The following is a 17,803-nucleotide window of genomic DNA, read 5'->3' as shown; positions in this document are numbered from 1 at the left end:
AATTTTGCTTATTTAAAATCGCATGAATGTGGATCCTTCAAAGGCTAATATGCCCTTACTATATTAAAGGGTTATTTCACCAAAAAATGGAAATTAGCCCGTGATTTACTCACCCGAGGTGTATATGACTTTCTTATTTCAGATGAATCCAGTCGGAGTTATGTTAAAAATTGTCCAGGCTCTTCCAAGCGTTATCATTGCAGTCAGCGAGTGTTTCTGTTCAACAGTCCAAAAGACATCAAATAAAGTGCGTGCAGCTGTAATAAAACGTGCCTCACATGGCTCCGGGGGGTAAATAAAGGCCAACTGTAGCGAATCCATGTGTTTTTTTGATAAAAATATCCATATTTCAAAAGTAATAAGCACTTCTCTCTCACCTCATCTAAATGTGCTGAGAAGAGTGTAAGCAAGATTTGTGGTAACCAAGCTGGTGATGCTAACAGGCTATAAAGCAAGTAGCAGACTCGGGAAATCAAAATAAATCTAGTGATATCAAGGTGCTCGTACTGTTTTTGTTGTTGAATGCAGTCGGGATATGTTCTCATGTTTTAAAAGTCGAAAAAGATGTAAAAAAAAAAAAAATTTGATTTTAAGAAAATGGAAATTGATTAAACCTTGCTCTTTGGTGGCAACTTTTTGGAATTCCTCCATATGTCACTGGATTGCCTGGATATATTACAGAGCTTTTGCTTTTTATAAATTATTCGCCAAATGGCGCATTCTCCTGCTATGGAAATAAAATCCAACCCATCTTTCGATGACTGGCCGTGAGATGTAACGAGTTTAATTAATTTGGAAAAAATTGGCCATACACTGAAGAGCAACACTAGTATATTTTCTGAGATCTAGGACCCATGCTATTTCTTTTTGAATATGTTAATACTTCTATATTCCGTCAACCTAAGCATTAAAATGTCATGATTGTGGGCCAACTTTCTTCATGCATGTGTGGATACCTATATATATTTTTGTAAGAATTTGTTTGTAGAATTATGTGCATACACTTTATAGATGGCTAAAAGGGAAGTCGTGGCCTAATGGTTAGAGAGTCGGACTCGTAATCCAAAGGTTGTGGGTTCGAGTCTCCGGCCGGCAGGGATTGTAGGTGGGGGGAGTGAATGTCCAGCGCTCTCTCCACCCTCAATACCACGACTGAGGTGCCCTTGAGCAAGGCACCGAACCCCCAACTGCTCCCCGGGCGCCGCAGCATAAATGCTGCCCACTGCTCCGGGTGTGTGTTCACGGTGTGTGTGTGTTCACTGCTATGTGTGTGTGCACGTTGGATGGGTTAAATGCAGAGTACGAATTCCAAGTATGGGTCACCATACTTGGCAGTATGTCACTTCACTTCACTTCAAATTATTTTATTTCTAAATTTTAATGATTCAGCGTGTATTCTATACATGCTTGTCAAAGTTTTTCTAATGCACTTAATGAGGATCGCTTACAGTACAATAAATACACTGCCAGTTTTCAAACGGTATACTGGCCAGATTAGACCGATCCAATAATAGGACTGTACTACTGTTTCTGTATGCAGGTGTTAGTGTTGTGCACAGTAACCTACTGTATATTAAGCATCCCTTATGATCGCAATGACTGTGAAATGCAGTAGTATTTAGAGACCTGTGTTCCTCTAATTCTACTTAACCTGCACAAAAAACCTGCTTGAGCCCGGCCTAACCAATCGAATAGTCAAGTCAAGTCAAGTTGAGCTTTATTGTCATTCTGCTACATGTGTGGACATCTAGTGGAACGAAATGTCGTGTCTCGCAGGACCACGGTGCTACATACTAGTGTAGTGTCTGGCCAGAACAAGAACACACACAAACCTATTTTTCAACATATGCCTGAAGCAAGAATAAAAGCTCGCATTCCATGGCTCGCTCCGAACCCTTTTTTTTCTCCTGGGACCATAAAAACCAGGATATATTGGAGAAAAGACATCTGGATGCTTTTAAGAGAAGAGCAACTTTAAGTGCTTGGCTGGATTTATTAAACTTCACCCAAAACCCTCCCTAATCTCTTTCCATTTAACGCAGTAATTCAAAGACCTTTTACGATCAACTCCGAACTAAGGCAATCTCCAGATCTCCACAAAAGTGACCTTCCTATGACCTTGCGTTATTAGCACATTCCAGGATCGCTCCGTTTTTGCTTCCTAATAGACACAGAGCAAAAATGCTTTGCTCAAGGATTTTAAAGAGGACGATTATTATTATTATTATTATTATTATTGTTTCTGCTATTAACAATCAGCTTGAATGCTGTGGGGAAGATGCCTGTGAGGAGAGATGTGTTGATAATGTGTGTGAGTGCCGGTAAGAGTGTGGGAGAGATTGTTTGGAGAAGGTGTGAGGGGATCGGGTTGAGAGGACATGTTGTAGGATGGATGGAGAGAAGTTTGGATACTTCTACCTCTGTGAGGGGACAGAAGGAGAAGATGTGAGTTAGAGCGGTGGATGTGGTTGATTGGAGGTCCTGTGGAGTTGAGAACTGGTTACTGATTGTTCTAGTTTTGTCTGTGAAAAAAGAGGTAAAGTCATCAGTGGTTATCAAAGTGGTGGGAGGTGGAGGAGGGGGACAGAGGAGAGAATTAAATGTTCTGAAGAGATTACGCATGTCTGGAGCGCTGTTGATCTTGTTGTCGAAATGTGAGGATTTGCCAGTGTGGACTTCAGTAGAGCAAGATGAAAGCAAAGACTGATACCTACTCAGGTCTGACGGATCGTTTGATTTGCGCCATTTTCTCTCTGCCGCTCTGAGTTTGGTCCGATTCTCACGAAGAACATCGGATAACCAGGGGTTAGAAGGAGCAGCCCATGCTGGCCTGGAGGAAAGAGGACAGATGTCATCTAGACAAGAGGTTAAGGTAGAGCATAAAGTGTCAGTGGCTGCATTTACATCCAGAGAAGAGAAATGGGTAGGCGAGGGAAGAGAGGAGGATACTACAGAGGAAAGAAGGGAGGGGGAAAGGGAGCGTAGGTTGCGTCTGAAAGTAACCGGTAAGGGAGATGGTGGCACCTGGGTAGCAAAATGTAAAGTAAATGTAATGAAGAAATGGTCAGAGATATGTAGTGGTTGTACCAGAATGTTATCTGTAGAACAATTGCCTGTGTAAATTAAGTCGAGTTGGTTACCTGATTTGTGCGTGCTAGTAGTGGTGAGGCGTTTGAGATCAAACATTATCAACACATCATCAACACATCTCTCCTCACAGGCATCTTCCCCACAGCATTCAAGCAGGCTCAGGTAACCCCACTGATCAAAAAACCTACATTAAACGCTTCTCTTTTAGATAACTACAGACCTGTCTCTCTCCTTCCATTCGTAGGGAAAACACTCGAACGAGTTGTCTTCAACCAGCTCTCGCGGTTTCTTTCACAGTACAACAAACTGGATGCGAAACAGTCAGGTTTCAGGAGTGGCCATTCAACAGAGACTGCGCTACTCTCAGTCACTGAAGCCCTGCGAACTGCAAAGGCTGATTCCAAATCATCAGTCCTCATTCTGCTGGATCTTTCTGCTGCTTTTGACACTGTCAATCATCAGATTCTCCTGTCTACACTCTCATCACTGGGCATCACTGGGATTCCACTTCGCTGGTTTGAATCCTATCTCACCGGTAGGTCCTTCAGGGTGGCCTGGGGAGGGGAGGTATCCAAACCACATCAACTGGTCACTGGAGTTCCTCAGGGATCGGTTCTTGGACCCCTCCTCTTCTCCACATACACTACATCGCTGGGTCCCATCATACATGCACATGGCTTCTCCTATCACTGCTATGCCGATGACACACAGCTCTATCTCTCTTTTCAACCAGATGACCCAACGGTAGCTGCACGGATCTCAGGCTGCCTGGCGGACATCTCGGCATGGATGAAAGAACATCACCTACAGCTCAACCTGGCAAATACGGAACTTCTGGTCTTCCCTGCCACTCTGACTCTACAGCATGACTTCACGATTCAGTTAGGCTCATCGATGATTACCCCATCCACTTCGGTCAGACATCTTGGTGTAATCTTTGATGACCAGCTGACCTTCTAAGAGCACATTGCAAAGACTGCTCGATCCTGCAGGTTTGCACTACACAACATCAGAAATATCAGGCCCTTTCTGACAGATCATGCTGCGCAACTTCTTGTCCAGGCCCTTGTTGTTTCTAGACTGGACTACTGCAATGCTCTTCTGGCTTGTATGCCATCAAACACAATCAAACCTCTACAAATGATTCAGAATGCAGCCCAAAAGAGCGCATGTTACACCTCTCATCATCTCCTTGCACTGGCTACCAGTGGCAGCTCGCATCCAGTTCAAGACACTGATGCTTGCGTACAGAACTACCACAGGCTCAGCACCCTCCTACTTCCACTCACTATTACGAACCTACAACCCCTCCAGAAGTTTGAGATCTGCTAGTGAGCGACGCCTTGTGGTACCATCACAGAGAGGCTCAAAATCACTCTCCAGAACATTCTCGTTCACCATTTCTGGCTGGTGGAATAATCTTCCCACCCCTATCCGGAACGCCGGATCCCTGGAAATCTTCAAGCAACAACTGAAAACTCATCTCTTTCGGCAGTACTTGACTTCATCCTAAACTTTAAAAAAAAAAACCTCTTTCCCTCTATCTTTCTCTCCGCTTACTAGCTTGTACTTATTTGAACAAAGACTGAGACTTGGTGTTACGAGCACTTCCTCTGTCTGATTGCCTCTTCAAGATGAATCGCTTTTTGTATTCCCCAATTGTAAGTCGCTTTGGATAAAAGCGTCTGCCAAATGACTAAATGTAAATGTATTAAAGCAATATATTCCAGACAATATCTACAACATATTCACAATATACGTACATTAAGGTTGTTCTCAGGTCATTTAAAAGACTTGTTGTGTTATTGAACTTACGATATTGTTGTAATCTTTTGAGGCATAATATTCCTGATCACTAGTTGTTCATTTTCACATGATTGATGTGGTTATTGAGAATTAAGGATTGTTTCCTCTAAGGCTTTAACCGCGTAATGAATACAAAGGATATATGTATTTTTGTGCATATCAAAAACGTAGGTGTTTGGTTTCAGATAAAAGCTGATTTCATGAGTAATAATATGGTGAATGAAAATGATCTTTTCTCTGCAAGGTATGATCATAATATGAATAGAAATCTGCTGTTAATAAGTTTTCATGTGATAAATAACTGAACAGATAATGTATGCGCGGAGAGAGGCTGTGCAGGGCGGAGCTCCGCCCTACAGAAACACTTGCGATTGGATCAAACGCCCCACAGGAAGAATTCGATTGGGTCAGGTGCCCGTGGGCAGATCCCAAATCGGCCCGTTAAAAACAGATGCAACAACTGAAAAAGAGGTTGTTGTTGGAAACTGAAAAGAGAAGCTTAAGCTCAACTCGCTCGTCTCCCGTTTGCTCACGCTCTGCAAAGCGCTTCTTGCCATTAACATCACGGCTGAGCATTGCAACTGAGATCAAGACTCAGTTAAACTTCGAGAGAACTTTAACATCTGAAGCTACAGAACTAAAATGACTTCCTGAGAGCGTCACCAAGTCCGAACGAAGCCAACCAACCACTGAAGAGTACCCTCGTGACGACGAACTCCCAAGCCGCCAATCCGCGCACGGTCCGTCTCGAACTGGGAAGGAACTGAATTCAACTGAAAGCAGAAAAGTTGAAGTAGAGACTCCTTGAACCGAAGAAAAAGCCTGAACTCGACCAAAAGCAAAAGACAGTAAGACAAAATCTGCTGAATTGGTTGTATTTATCTTTTAAGAGTAAAGATAGAGTTCCTCCGTGTGTGATTTCCCTCAGGTTGAAACGAGCATTAGAACCTAAGACTCTCTTCAGATCAGAACAATCCATTGCAACGAATGTGTTTACGTCTTTTGTCTTGTGTTGCTTAGCTTAGCATTGTGTTAGAGTAGTGAAATAAACTTTGATTCTATTAATAAATCTCATGTCTGTTGCTATGTGATTTGTCAAATCTTAATTACTTGCCAAAAGATCGCGTTACCTACGCTCCGGAGCTTGATAACTAAAGTTAACTATTTGGCTTGTTTTATCGTTGGCCGCGAATGAGATAAACACAATGGTTAAAAGATAAACGTGCTGATTTTAATACTTGCTGGACAAGTCGTTAATAAGGTATCGTTAACATGGTATAAGTTGGACATTCTGATTAATCTCAATTAATCATATAAATATCGAATCTTAAGAGTTATTCCCTAAAAGCTAAAATTAGAATAATGATTCTGATTAATTACTACACTAGTTAAACATAAGATAAACATACAACAGTCCAGGTATAAGAGGGGGGGAAAAAAGCATCTATACTATACTATACATCTGACTATACATATACTATAAGTACTATAACTACTATATCTAGTTGCCTAGACATACACAAACTGAGACTGTACAAGAACTTTACATAAATACTGTACATGAAATTGTGCAAAAAAATTGTAAATAAAAATTGTATATATATTTCGTACATTAAATTGTTGTGCAGATTAAAGAGAGATTTTGTGGGAAGCAGCGCATGGTTCAAAAAGATTTGTAATGCAATGCTCAAGTAAACTTTTTTTTGTTGAGTCTTTGTAGCAGGGAGTGTTCATAGAAAGTGTCTAGTGTGCATATAGTGGGATGAGTGCGTTACTACAGGTGGTTTGTATAGCCCACTCACCTGTGTGTAGCACACTCAGAATTGCACTTAGGAAAAGTTGTCAACAGTATTAATGAGTTGGGACAGGGAGATTGGAGTTAAGAGCTCTCACAGCCTGGGGAAAAAAGCTGTTGAGCAATCTGACAGAGCGAGCTTTGATACTCCGGTACCTTCTACCTGATGGTAGGAGCTGGAAGAGGTTGTGGGAGGGGTGGGTGGGGTCTTTCACGATGCTGGAGGCCTTGCTGGAGTAATGAAAATGTCCAGGATGGAGGGGAGAGGGGCACCGATGATCTTTGCAGCTGTGTTCACTGTCCGTTGTAGGGTCTTGCGGTCAGCAGCACTGCAGTTCCCATACCAGATAGTGATGCAGCTGGTCAGTACACTCTCAATGGTGCCCCTGTAGAAAGTGGTGAGGATGGGTGGAGGGAGACTTGCCCTTTTCAGGCGGTGGAGAAAGTGGAGGCACTGTTGTCCCTTCTTGTTGAGTGACGTGACGTTGGTGGTCCAGGTGAGATCCTCTGAGATGTGCACCCCCAGGAATTTAGTGCCACCGACTCTCTCCACGGTTGAGCCGTCGATGGTCAGTGGGGGGTGGTCAACGGAGTTTCTCCTGAAGTCCATCACAACCTCTTTTGTCTTACATTGAGGGACAGGTTGTTAGCACCACGCCATTTTGCCAGCTGTGCCACTTCCTCTCTGTAGAGCGATTCATTGTTGTTGCTGATGAGACCTACCACAGTTGTGTCATCAGCAAACTTGATGTGGTTGGAGCTGGACTTGGCAGTGCAGTCGTGAGTCAGCAGTGTGAAGAGCAGCGGGCTGAGCACACAGCCTTGTGGGGCACCTGTGCTCAGTGTGGTAGTGCTCGAGGTGTTGCGGCCGGCACGGACTGACTGAGGTCTTGCAGTTAAAAAGTGAGCTGTTGTGGGATTATAGGGTTGAATGCTGAGCTGAAGTCGATGAACAGCATTCTTACATAAGAGTCTTTCTGTTCCAGGTGAGCAGAGGTGGGGGACACATGACTTGACTCGAGTCACAATTTTCAGGACTTGCGACTTGCTTGATTAAAGTATGAAAATGATTTGACTTCGTTTTGACTTGAGAGCAAGTGACTTGAGGCTTGACTTGAGACTTGACTTGACTTGAAGTGGAAGACTCGACAATGACTTGAATTTATAATAAACAAACAGCAATAAAATTTGTTTTAAAAAATAACTATTGTGACGTCAGCACCAATCAGCGTCTGTGCCTTTAACGCTGCACAATTGAAACTGCGCCAAACAGTAGTCGAGCTCCACAAATAGTCTTGTTTGGCTATAAGGACTTTGAACTGGACCGTGCCAATAAAAAAAGATTTGCCAGATGCAGAGTATGCAATGCAAGAATATCCAACACGACAACCACAACGTCAAATTTCATCCGACATTTCAAGAACCACAAGGAAAGTAATTTCTTTTTAGTCAGTAACGATTAATCTAATGAATTAATAATTTATGTTTGTCATAATTTGGCCTTGGTTGCATATTATGTTTTATTTTTTCTTATTAGATGTGATCATTATCATCATTGATACGTCTTGTAGATGTGGGGAATTTGACTATAACAGTGGCGTAGCCTGAATTTTAATGTAGAGGGGCATCTTAAAATGAGCGGGCATGTAACGTAGGCTATAATTCAATATTAAATGTGCGCATTTTCAAGTGTTTGTGTGGACTGTGTGTGGAAGCTGAATAGCAGTGCGCTTATACTGCATGACAGGCTAACATGGAGGCGCTGGTGTGATCACTTGCACTTAAGTTTTTTTTTTTGGACATACAGTCAAGAATAATTACATCGTTCGAATCTGTTTAGTGTCTACTTTTTTTTGTGTGTGTGTGTACACTCACAATAACAACAATGTTGTGCACTGTAAAATAATGAAAATAAACCAAACAGGATAAATATATAGAACGTGAAATGTTTTTATAAGGAACCAGTTCAAATAGAAAACAAATATTCTCAGATTATATAATCAGTATGAAACGTGTATATTACGTGTCCATCGCAGAGATGACGATTAAGTGTCATAACTTCTTGGTGAATGGGCTATTAACATACATATTCTGCTGAAATGAACTAAATGACTCGAAAAATTATCCGTTCATTTTGATTAACGAGATTCAAAGATGCAAGTCAGTAAAAGGATCTGAGATTCCCATCACTAGATGTAAAAGAGTGGATAAATTACCTATACGATGCCCTATAATGGACAGCGCATGTTTTACGGCCTTCATATAAAACAATTATACATATATATGTATAATTGTTTTATATGAAGGCCGTAAAACATGCGCTGTCCATAGCTTAGTGCTAACATCTTGGCAAACCTTATTTTCTGTAAATGCAACACATTTTAGACAGTTTCAATTAAACTGAATTAGACAGATTGGATTATACATCTTAGACTGGATTTTAAAAGTTTTGTGTAAGCAACACAATTTTATTTTCAGATATTAATGTAGAACACATGCATTTCATATATAGCAAATGTATAATGAATAAGATATACAAGTTAATCTTTTCTGTGCAAAAATAAATGTTACGAAAAAATTAACCTCCATTTATTTTAGTATTGTGACTTGACTTGAAACTTATCACGACTCGACTTGACTTGCTTGATTTGTCTGAACTGTGACTTGAGACTTGACTCGAGACTTGATGGTTAAGACTTGAGACTTGCTTGGACTTGACCATGTGTGACTTGTCCCCTCCTCTGCAGGTGAGTAAGAGCTAGGTGGAGAGTGGTGGATATTGCATCGTCTGTGGAACGGTTTGGACGGTATGCAAACTGGAATAGCTGAGAACTAATGCCGAGGTCTTATGTCCTAATATGAACACATTACTATGAATGAGGCTGGTACATAATAAACTGGAAAAATAAGATAAGGACACAGAGAAAGAAGCTCTTTTCATCAGAAACATTATTACCCTTGCAAACCGACGTCAGCTTTTCTATTCAGTGCACCCAGAGATGGGCAGTATTTCAAATACATGTGTTTGAAATACAAAATACTATTTTGTTTTTAAATACCTTTTTGCATTTAAACAAATTTACATAAGGTACTTTACCAATCAACCTCCTTATTAGGCCGCTGATTTCCTGCAGGGATGGGCAGTATTTCAAATACATGTTTTTGAAATATTATTTTGTATTTAAATACCTTTGGAAAAATATTTTAGTATTTACTATTTTCTATACCAGTTGATCCAAGAAATCAGCAGTCTAATAAAGAGGTTGATTGGCAAAAAGTATTTTTGTATTTTGAAATTACAAAAATACTCAGCTTAAAGTATTAAAATACAAAATAATAATTTGTATTTCACATACATGTATTTGAAATACTGCCCATCCATGAGTGCACCCCTATCCCATCTAATGCAACCTTGCCAAGGCTTGCCTTGAAAGAAAAAATGAAAAATCTGGCAGTGCGTTTTTTACATCCAGATCAGTGAAACAGAAAAAAACAGCAAAGGATGCAGTGTATTTGAAAACGGTTGCATATATTTTTTTTTTACCTGAAATTTTATTTATTTTTTTAAACTTTATACTTTGAGTTTATAATTTTATAAAAAATAAAAAAAGTAATCAATACATTTGGCAAAAATCTAATTCAACTAAAAGAACAAATACAATGACAAAGATAATGTTAATCAGTATGGAGAGTTAATCATGATGTGCGTCTTATTCACACAAGGTCATCACTGGGGTTCACATGAGCAGAAACGCCAGTGCCAATTTTCAGTAAAAAATGCATTTCATACAGCTACAATACCAAAAGCTGTAATTAAACTACGTTGCAAATCATGCTGTACCCTCTTAGTATGTATTTTTTAATTCCCCTATAAAAAATGGGGTTTAGCAGTAACCTCAACACAAGCCTAGTTTAAAATTGAGACATAAGAATTTCTGATAACTGAAAAAGAAACAGCAGACTTGCCATGTGCCTTTCTTGTGATGTCAAATACATGTAAATAGAAAACTATGTTGAAAGTTTGTATTTTTTTTCTGAACAAGTGTTGTGGAGCAGTAACACCAGTGGAAAATGTATTTTAAACTCATAATATGGCTCTAATGCTTCAAATATGAACATTCATGGATAAATAGGTCTAAAATAGGTATAAATGTGTGGAAGTCAAATGTCTAATTGCCAAACTAACGGACTGTTGTTGTGTTTGTAGATTGTCTGGCTGTATGGTGACAGAAGAAGGTTGTGGTCTTATGTCTGCAGCTCTGAGTTCAAATCCCTCACACCTGAGAGAGCTGGATCTGAGCTACAATCACCCAGGAGATTCAGGAGTCAAGCTGCTCTGTGAAAAACTGGAGGATCCAAACTGCACCCTAGACAAACTTGAGTATGTTGAATATGTTATTTCAACTCCTTTGTTTGTTTGCTTGTGTATATATAACTTTTGATCAGTTGTGTGTGTGTGTGTGTGTACTGGTATTCACTATGTTATGGGGACTTCATGTATCCACAAGTATAGTAATTCCAGAGATTTTTTTACCTTGTGGGGACATTTTTAGGCCCCCATGCGCAAACAAGCTTATAAATCATACAGAATGAAGTGTTTTGAAAATCTAAAAACGTTTTCTGTGAGGGATAGGTTTAGGGGTAGGGGACAGAAAATAATTAGTACAATAGAAAAATTATTATGCCTATGGAATGAACCCATAATGATAGGAATACCAGTGTGTTTGTGTATTTAATTACACAATGTGGTGACTAATTAATCTAATTAATTGCTAATTAATTGCACATAATATTTGTGATCCTGGACCACAAAACCAGTCTTAAGTTGATGGGGTATATTTGTAGCAATAGCCAAAAATACATTGTTTGGGTCAAAATTATTAATTTTTCTTTTATGCGAAAAGTCTTTAGGATATTAAGTAAAGATCGTGTTCCTTTCAGATATTTTGTAAATGTCCTACTGTAAATATATTAAAACTTTATTAAAGTATATTAAAATATTAAAACTTTATATGAACTTCATTTGGACAACTTTAAAGGCAATTTTCTCAGTATTTAGATTTTCCCTCAGATTCCAGATTTTCAAATAGTTGTATCTCAGCCAAATATTGTCAAATACTATCCTAACAAACCACACATCAATGGAAAGCTTATTTATTCAGCTTTCAGATGATGTAGAAATCTCAGTTTTGACAAATTGACCCTTATGACTGGTTTTGTGTTCCAGGGTCACATTTGGCTGAGAAATTACCCACAAAAGATAACTAAAGCCATTATTATTTTCATTTTTGAGTCAGCTGCCCCTTTAATTAGTTCTTAATTGGTCCATGTATATTTGCGTCCATTCATTTTTTTCTTTTAAACCATGACGTAACACTTCTCCTGCACACTCAATTGAGAACTACAGCTGTCTCTGGAACAATGCAGAGACTTAATACATTACTTTAAAATATGATTTTTAAATAGACTTTGAAGAATCCTGGGAACTTTATCGTCATCAAATAATAGGCCAATATTAGGGTATAATTTTGTGTGCTAGTCACATTATCGGAGCGGATCATGCATAGTCGTGCAAAGCACATACAGTATATACTCTAAATAAGAAATGAATGAGTTATTTCATTCAATTAATTTAAATGGCTGATTCATTCAGTAAATTACTACTGCCCTGTCTAAATACCCACACTTGCCGTCTTTGCAGTTGACCACTTGTCTGCTTACATGATGTATTTCCTGTATTTGGCCCAAGTGTTCAAGTGAGCATTGTCATTACCTGATGGGACACACTAATAATGTTGTAAAAATGCAAGTGTTTACAGAGCTTTATTTTTATTTTCAATACTTTGCAGTTTAAAAATAAACTTTTAAATGTCTGTTCAGTAGTCCCTATAACAGATGACACAATTTAATTTGTGGTGCTTCTAATTAAATGATAAAAAGCAGTTGCAATTGTTGTAAATGTAAAAAAAAAAAAAAAAAAAATATATATATATATATATATATATATATATATATATATATGTATATTATGTACACACTCATTTTTGCACCAATAAAATGTGCAAAACTTTTTTACTCTCAAATTATGTAATACCTAGTTATTATTAATATTTAATTTAAATTGGAAAGGTTTCCATGACCTCTTGCAAGACCTCTGCAAAGTGTCTCACGATTTATTTCCAGAACATGATGCATGATGGGAGACATTAAGCCAGAAGCGGTATTCAAGATAGTTTGGATTTAGTGTGTGTTAAGGGCACTATGCTTTGGTGTTTTTAAGATCTGGGACAGTCTTGCACACTTCCTGTTGTGTGCACGCACTCTCAAGTGGCCAAGACCCTTTTATGAATGGGCCATTGAATCATTGGTTCACCCGATTTGTTCAAACCATGGATTCATTCAGAAACGAATCACCACTGTGTTTCTTGGAGATGCACAACAGTTCTGCTGTGGCTTTAATAGGTAATATTTGCATTGGCAATACTGAGCAAACTCAGGCAATATTGTCTAAAATAAAACAAAATATGTTTTTATGGAACTGTTGCATGAAATCAATGTAACAATTGCACTTGTGCTATTTAGGACAAAAACAGCACCCATGTAAAATTGCGTGCATTGCTTGTGTAACATTATGGCCTGGTTTCACAGACAGGGCTTAGACTAAACCAGGATTAGATCATAGTTCAGTTAGGACATTTAAGTAATTTTTATAAACATGCATAGAAAAAAACATTACTGGTGTGCATCTTGAGACAAAACAAAGGCGCCGATATATTTTAAGACCAGTCAGTGCAAGTTTATTTCAGTTCAAACAGCTCAGACTTACACTTTAGTCTAGGACTAGGCTTAAGCCTTGTCTGTGAAACCAGGGGCATATGATATAAATATAAGACAAAAAAAATCATACAGGAGCATTTTTGCCCCAATCTCTTGAATTTTAGGGGCATATAACTGCATTCTATAGGCTACACTATGCAGAGAGTTGCTGCCCGGCTTGTCACCATCTGTTTAGGCGTGCTCAGCTTGAAGTGGTGCTGTGCTGTTTTAGCATGTTTTAGAAGATTGTTTGCCTGTTTAAAGCATGGTTTAGGGTTGCTTTATCTTGCTCATCTTGTTTTAAAAATCATCAGAAGCCAAAATTATAATGAAAGAATTTGGTTAATTGCACTGCACTCTGTGCGTGTGTGTGTGTGTGTGTGTGTGTGTGTGTGTGTGTGCGTGTGCGTGTGCGTGCGTGCGTGCGTGCGTGCGTGCGTGTGTGTACGCGCGTTTATTGACTGAATGTGACACACTGTGTGTGGGGTTTTTTTTTTTTTTTTTCAGTGTGGACCATGGAGGACAATCCAGGATTGCAGCAGGACCACGGAAATGTACGTCTAAATACACTCCTGCACACATGTCTGGATTACTATACTTGTGGGGACTCTTCATAGGCATAATGGTATTTGTACTGTAATAACCATATATTCCATCACACTACACCAACCCTACCCCTCACAGAAATGTATTTTTACATTCTCAAATTTTTTTATTTTGTATTATTTATAAGCTTGTTTGCCCATTGGGACTTCAATTTAGGTCTCCACAGTGACAAGAGTCCCCATGAGTTGGTGTGTATTCAGGTTTAAGTCCCGAGATAGAAAACCATGTTCACTTTCACACAAACACACAGCTATAATGATTGTTGTGTTCTAAATGTCTCTGTTCTTGTGTTCAGATGCCTGTTTTCTCACACTGGATCCAAACACGGCAAACACTGAACTCATTCTGTCTGAGGATAACAGAACAGTGACACGAGTGTTAGAGGATCACCTGTTTCCTGATCATCCAGACAGATTTGATCTGTGTCCTCAGGTGTTGTGTAGAGAGAGTGTGAGTGAACGCTGTTACTGGGAGATTGAGTTCAGTGGATATGTGGATATATCGGTGTCATATAAGAGCATCGGCAGGAAGGGAGAGGGTGATAAATGTTGGTTTGGATCTAATGATCAGTCCTGGAGTTTGTACTGCACTCCCTCCAGATATTTATTCATACACAATAACATAAAGACTGATCTCTCCGTAATGTCCATCATCAGGAGAATAGGAGTGTATGTGGATGAGAGAGCAGGAACTCTGTCCTTCTACAACATCTCTGACACAATGAGCCTCATCCACACAATCCAGACCACATTCACTCAGCCGCTCCATCCTGGGTTTGGGTTTTCTACTGGATCATCAGTGAAACTGTTGATGACTGAGAATAGATGAGAGATTCTACCCATAATGCTTTGAGCTGCATGATACATCAGTATCAGTGAGATACTGTTAAAGTCTCTTCATGCCATTAAGAAAAACGTTCACATCAAGTTATAAAAACATTATATTTGAATGTTCTTAGAACGTTCAAAACGTCTAGTTTTTTAAATGTTGTATTAATGTTATTGTTTGGTTCTAAGAACGTTATTAAAACATTAGAACGTTTTATTTTCATAATTAAAATTAAACTATTTCATTATAATTAAAAATATTTTCATAGATGTGTTGACATGCCCTGATATTTGTGCTTATTTACTATGCTACAATAAAGCCATAAAAGCCACACTAAATCGTCCTGAATAAGACTTTTGTTTTTAAATGATTTGTATTTTATTTACAACACAGTATAATCAAAACATACATAATGAAGGTCAAAGACACATTATTGTGCACACTGATCTAACCACAGAGATGTGAACAGACTTTGAGTCGTTCCTGCAACAGATTCTGTTCAACAAGTGAAACAAGTACCTGATATTTACTTATTTCCAAGGATTCAAGAAGAAGAAAAACAATGAGTAGTCAAGGATCTTGTTTTACCATAGAATATCAGAGTAGTTGAACATCAAACTGTTCCTCTGAGAGCACTGTACCAACATCAGAAGAAAGTCATCAGGATTCATCTGTGCTTCAGGCACCCGATTCAATAAAATACAAACCAAAAACATTTGTGAGCATGTTAACATCAGGAGCATCTATATATATGTGTTTTATAGACTCACGCATGCTTTGTACTATCGAAAACAAAAAAAGACATTTACTATCTGAGAAACTAATAATTATTGTTTAGCACGCTATTAAAATCTATTTTTAAACAGAGAAGACTATTAATAATAAACATATTGTAAACATACTTCGACTCGTAGCATTCATCATGTTACAATATACTCATATTACTTTTATTTTTTTATATAAACTATAAAATTGGTAACAGATTTTAAATACCTTGGATTGATCCTTGACCCCCAATTAAAATTGGACAAACATCTTAAGAAAATCTCAAAAACTATACAAAGCAACCTAAACGTTTCAAACTAATTAGACCGTACATTCCCCTCCTGTACATGCATGCTGTGATATTCTCTCATATATCATACTGCATGACAGCATGGGCACAGGCCATGCTCTCAGTAACATCAGGTCATTATACAATCAAACTATAAAGATTATGGACAAAAAGCCAATCCGCTACCATCATTGCAATATTCTCCAGAAGTATAAATTGTTAAGCTTTGAAAGCTTTAGCGACTTGTGTTTTCTCAAACTAACTTTCAAATGTCTCAATAATATAGCACCTGGTCACCAGAGGCTCTATCAATAATAACTGTATAGTTCCGTACCGTAAGACTTCATTTGGTCAGTCTGCTTTCTCATATAAAGGTGCAAAGTTGTGGAACTCATTACCCACTGAACATAAAACCATGACTGAGCTTAAACTGTTCACTTCTCGAGTTAAGGCTGGGATGAAATCGAAACAGGAATGTACCCATTGGTAAATAGCTAGTTTGTGTATGTAAGTGATTTATATGTTGTGTCTATAGATACGTTTTTATGAGGAAATAGAAAATGTTGTAGTGTAAAGGCCCAACCAGGGACTGGAGTTGAAAATTAGCTCTAGCTATAAACTCTTTTTGCTTAGCATCAGTTACTAAACTTGTTTTGTATGTTTAATTGCAATGTCCCTGTCAAATAAAAGAGAAAATAAAAGTTCTTATCGCCGGCGATACAGCGGGCCCCAGAGGGTTAAATCCTTTAGAAACAAAGATGTTACCAGCTCCTTGTTCCGAAAGATAATGTATCTCTTGAGCGATTAAGCTATTGTATTGATAAAACTGCAGGGCAGCGCTAAAACGTTTGTGTTGCTGAATGTCTGTGACTGAAAGTGAACATGAGCGTGAGATACAGTGAAGACAGCGCTTCGAATTCTTTATTTTTATTTTTAAATGTAGAGTGCACGTTAATTTGTGCAATGATAACCTACCAGCAATGTTAAGATGGTTTTTAATATATTAATACGAGTACATTACATAATAAAGTTATTAGAACGAGTACATTATTATTTATGGGCTTAAAAACAAGATGCAAGCAATCAGAATATTTTGCCTAGTGTAAACATTACCTATATTGTACTGTGGTAGAGTTTTGGATTCATAATGCAGAGGTCAACTGCCTGCTCTGCCTATAGTTAGCAACGGCCCTATAGTATGCCGGGTTTAATAAACAACTGTTTTACTCAATTATTCTGAGGTGAAATTCAGTGCAGTCCCGTATCGTGACTTTGCTGGTGATACACAGCACTAATTCACCGTTCTCACCAACTGTATCCTGAGGGGGTCCGTGATGAAGAAGTGATGTGTTCCCCATTGGTTTGGTAGTCCAGCAAGTAACTTTGTTCCAATAATTCAATTCTTTGTAGTCTGGGGTAGTTCATGCAGCAGGTAGATTCTAGAAGAGGCATTTTCTTTCTCATCTGCTTGAACGTAGGCAGCTGTTTTCCATTATTCCTGTTTTGTATTATTCCAGTCCTGAACATTTCTAGTTTTAAGCAAAAATGTGTTGTATGAGCTCTGTGCTGATCTGCTGAAATTAAAATCTGAGAAAAATACAAAAGCAGGGAGCAAAGCGCAGAGCAGTAAGCAAAAGCAACCAAACAGTTGTCATTGAATGCATTTTGTGCCAAAGCAATCATAAATGATCTACAGTTTAACCATAGATGTGGCGTTAAGATCTATTAGCACTAATAGAGAGATACAACCACGCTCAGATGATAAGAGCAGGTCATTTATAACTCTAATGAGAGCAGTCTCAGTACTA

The 17,803-nt window shown here is 38.6% G+C and overlaps 1 protein-coding gene across 2 annotated transcripts in view; it reads left to right on the top strand.

Moving 5' to 3' along the window:
- The window catches only part of LOC306858582 (NLR family CARD domain-containing protein 3-like), a 29,952-nt gene extending 14,665 nt beyond the window's left edge, over positions 1 to 15,287 (top strand). For both annotated transcript variants that reach the window (XM_079399172.1, XM_079399171.1), the window contains exons 9-11: positions 10,899 to 11,072; positions 14,015 to 14,061; positions 14,409 to 15,287. In XM_079399172.1, the coding sequence (XP_079255298.1) occupies positions 10,899 to 11,072; positions 14,015 to 14,061; positions 14,409 to 14,941 (754 nt within the window). In that variant the 3' untranslated portion in view covers positions 14,942 to 15,287. The remainder of the gene's footprint in view (positions 1 to 10,898; positions 11,073 to 14,014; positions 14,062 to 14,408) is intronic.
- Positions 15,288 to 17,803: the final 2,516 nt, after the last annotated feature.

The sequence above is a fragment of the Barbus barbus genome, assembly GCF_936440315.1.
Source record: "Barbus barbus genome assembly, chromosome: 39".
In the NCBI taxonomy this organism is placed as follows: Eukaryota; Metazoa; Chordata; class Actinopteri; order Cypriniformes; family Cyprinidae; genus Barbus; species Barbus barbus.
The sequence above is the reverse complement of the archived record's forward strand: the minus strand, read 5'-3'. Positions and strand labels throughout refer to the sequence as shown.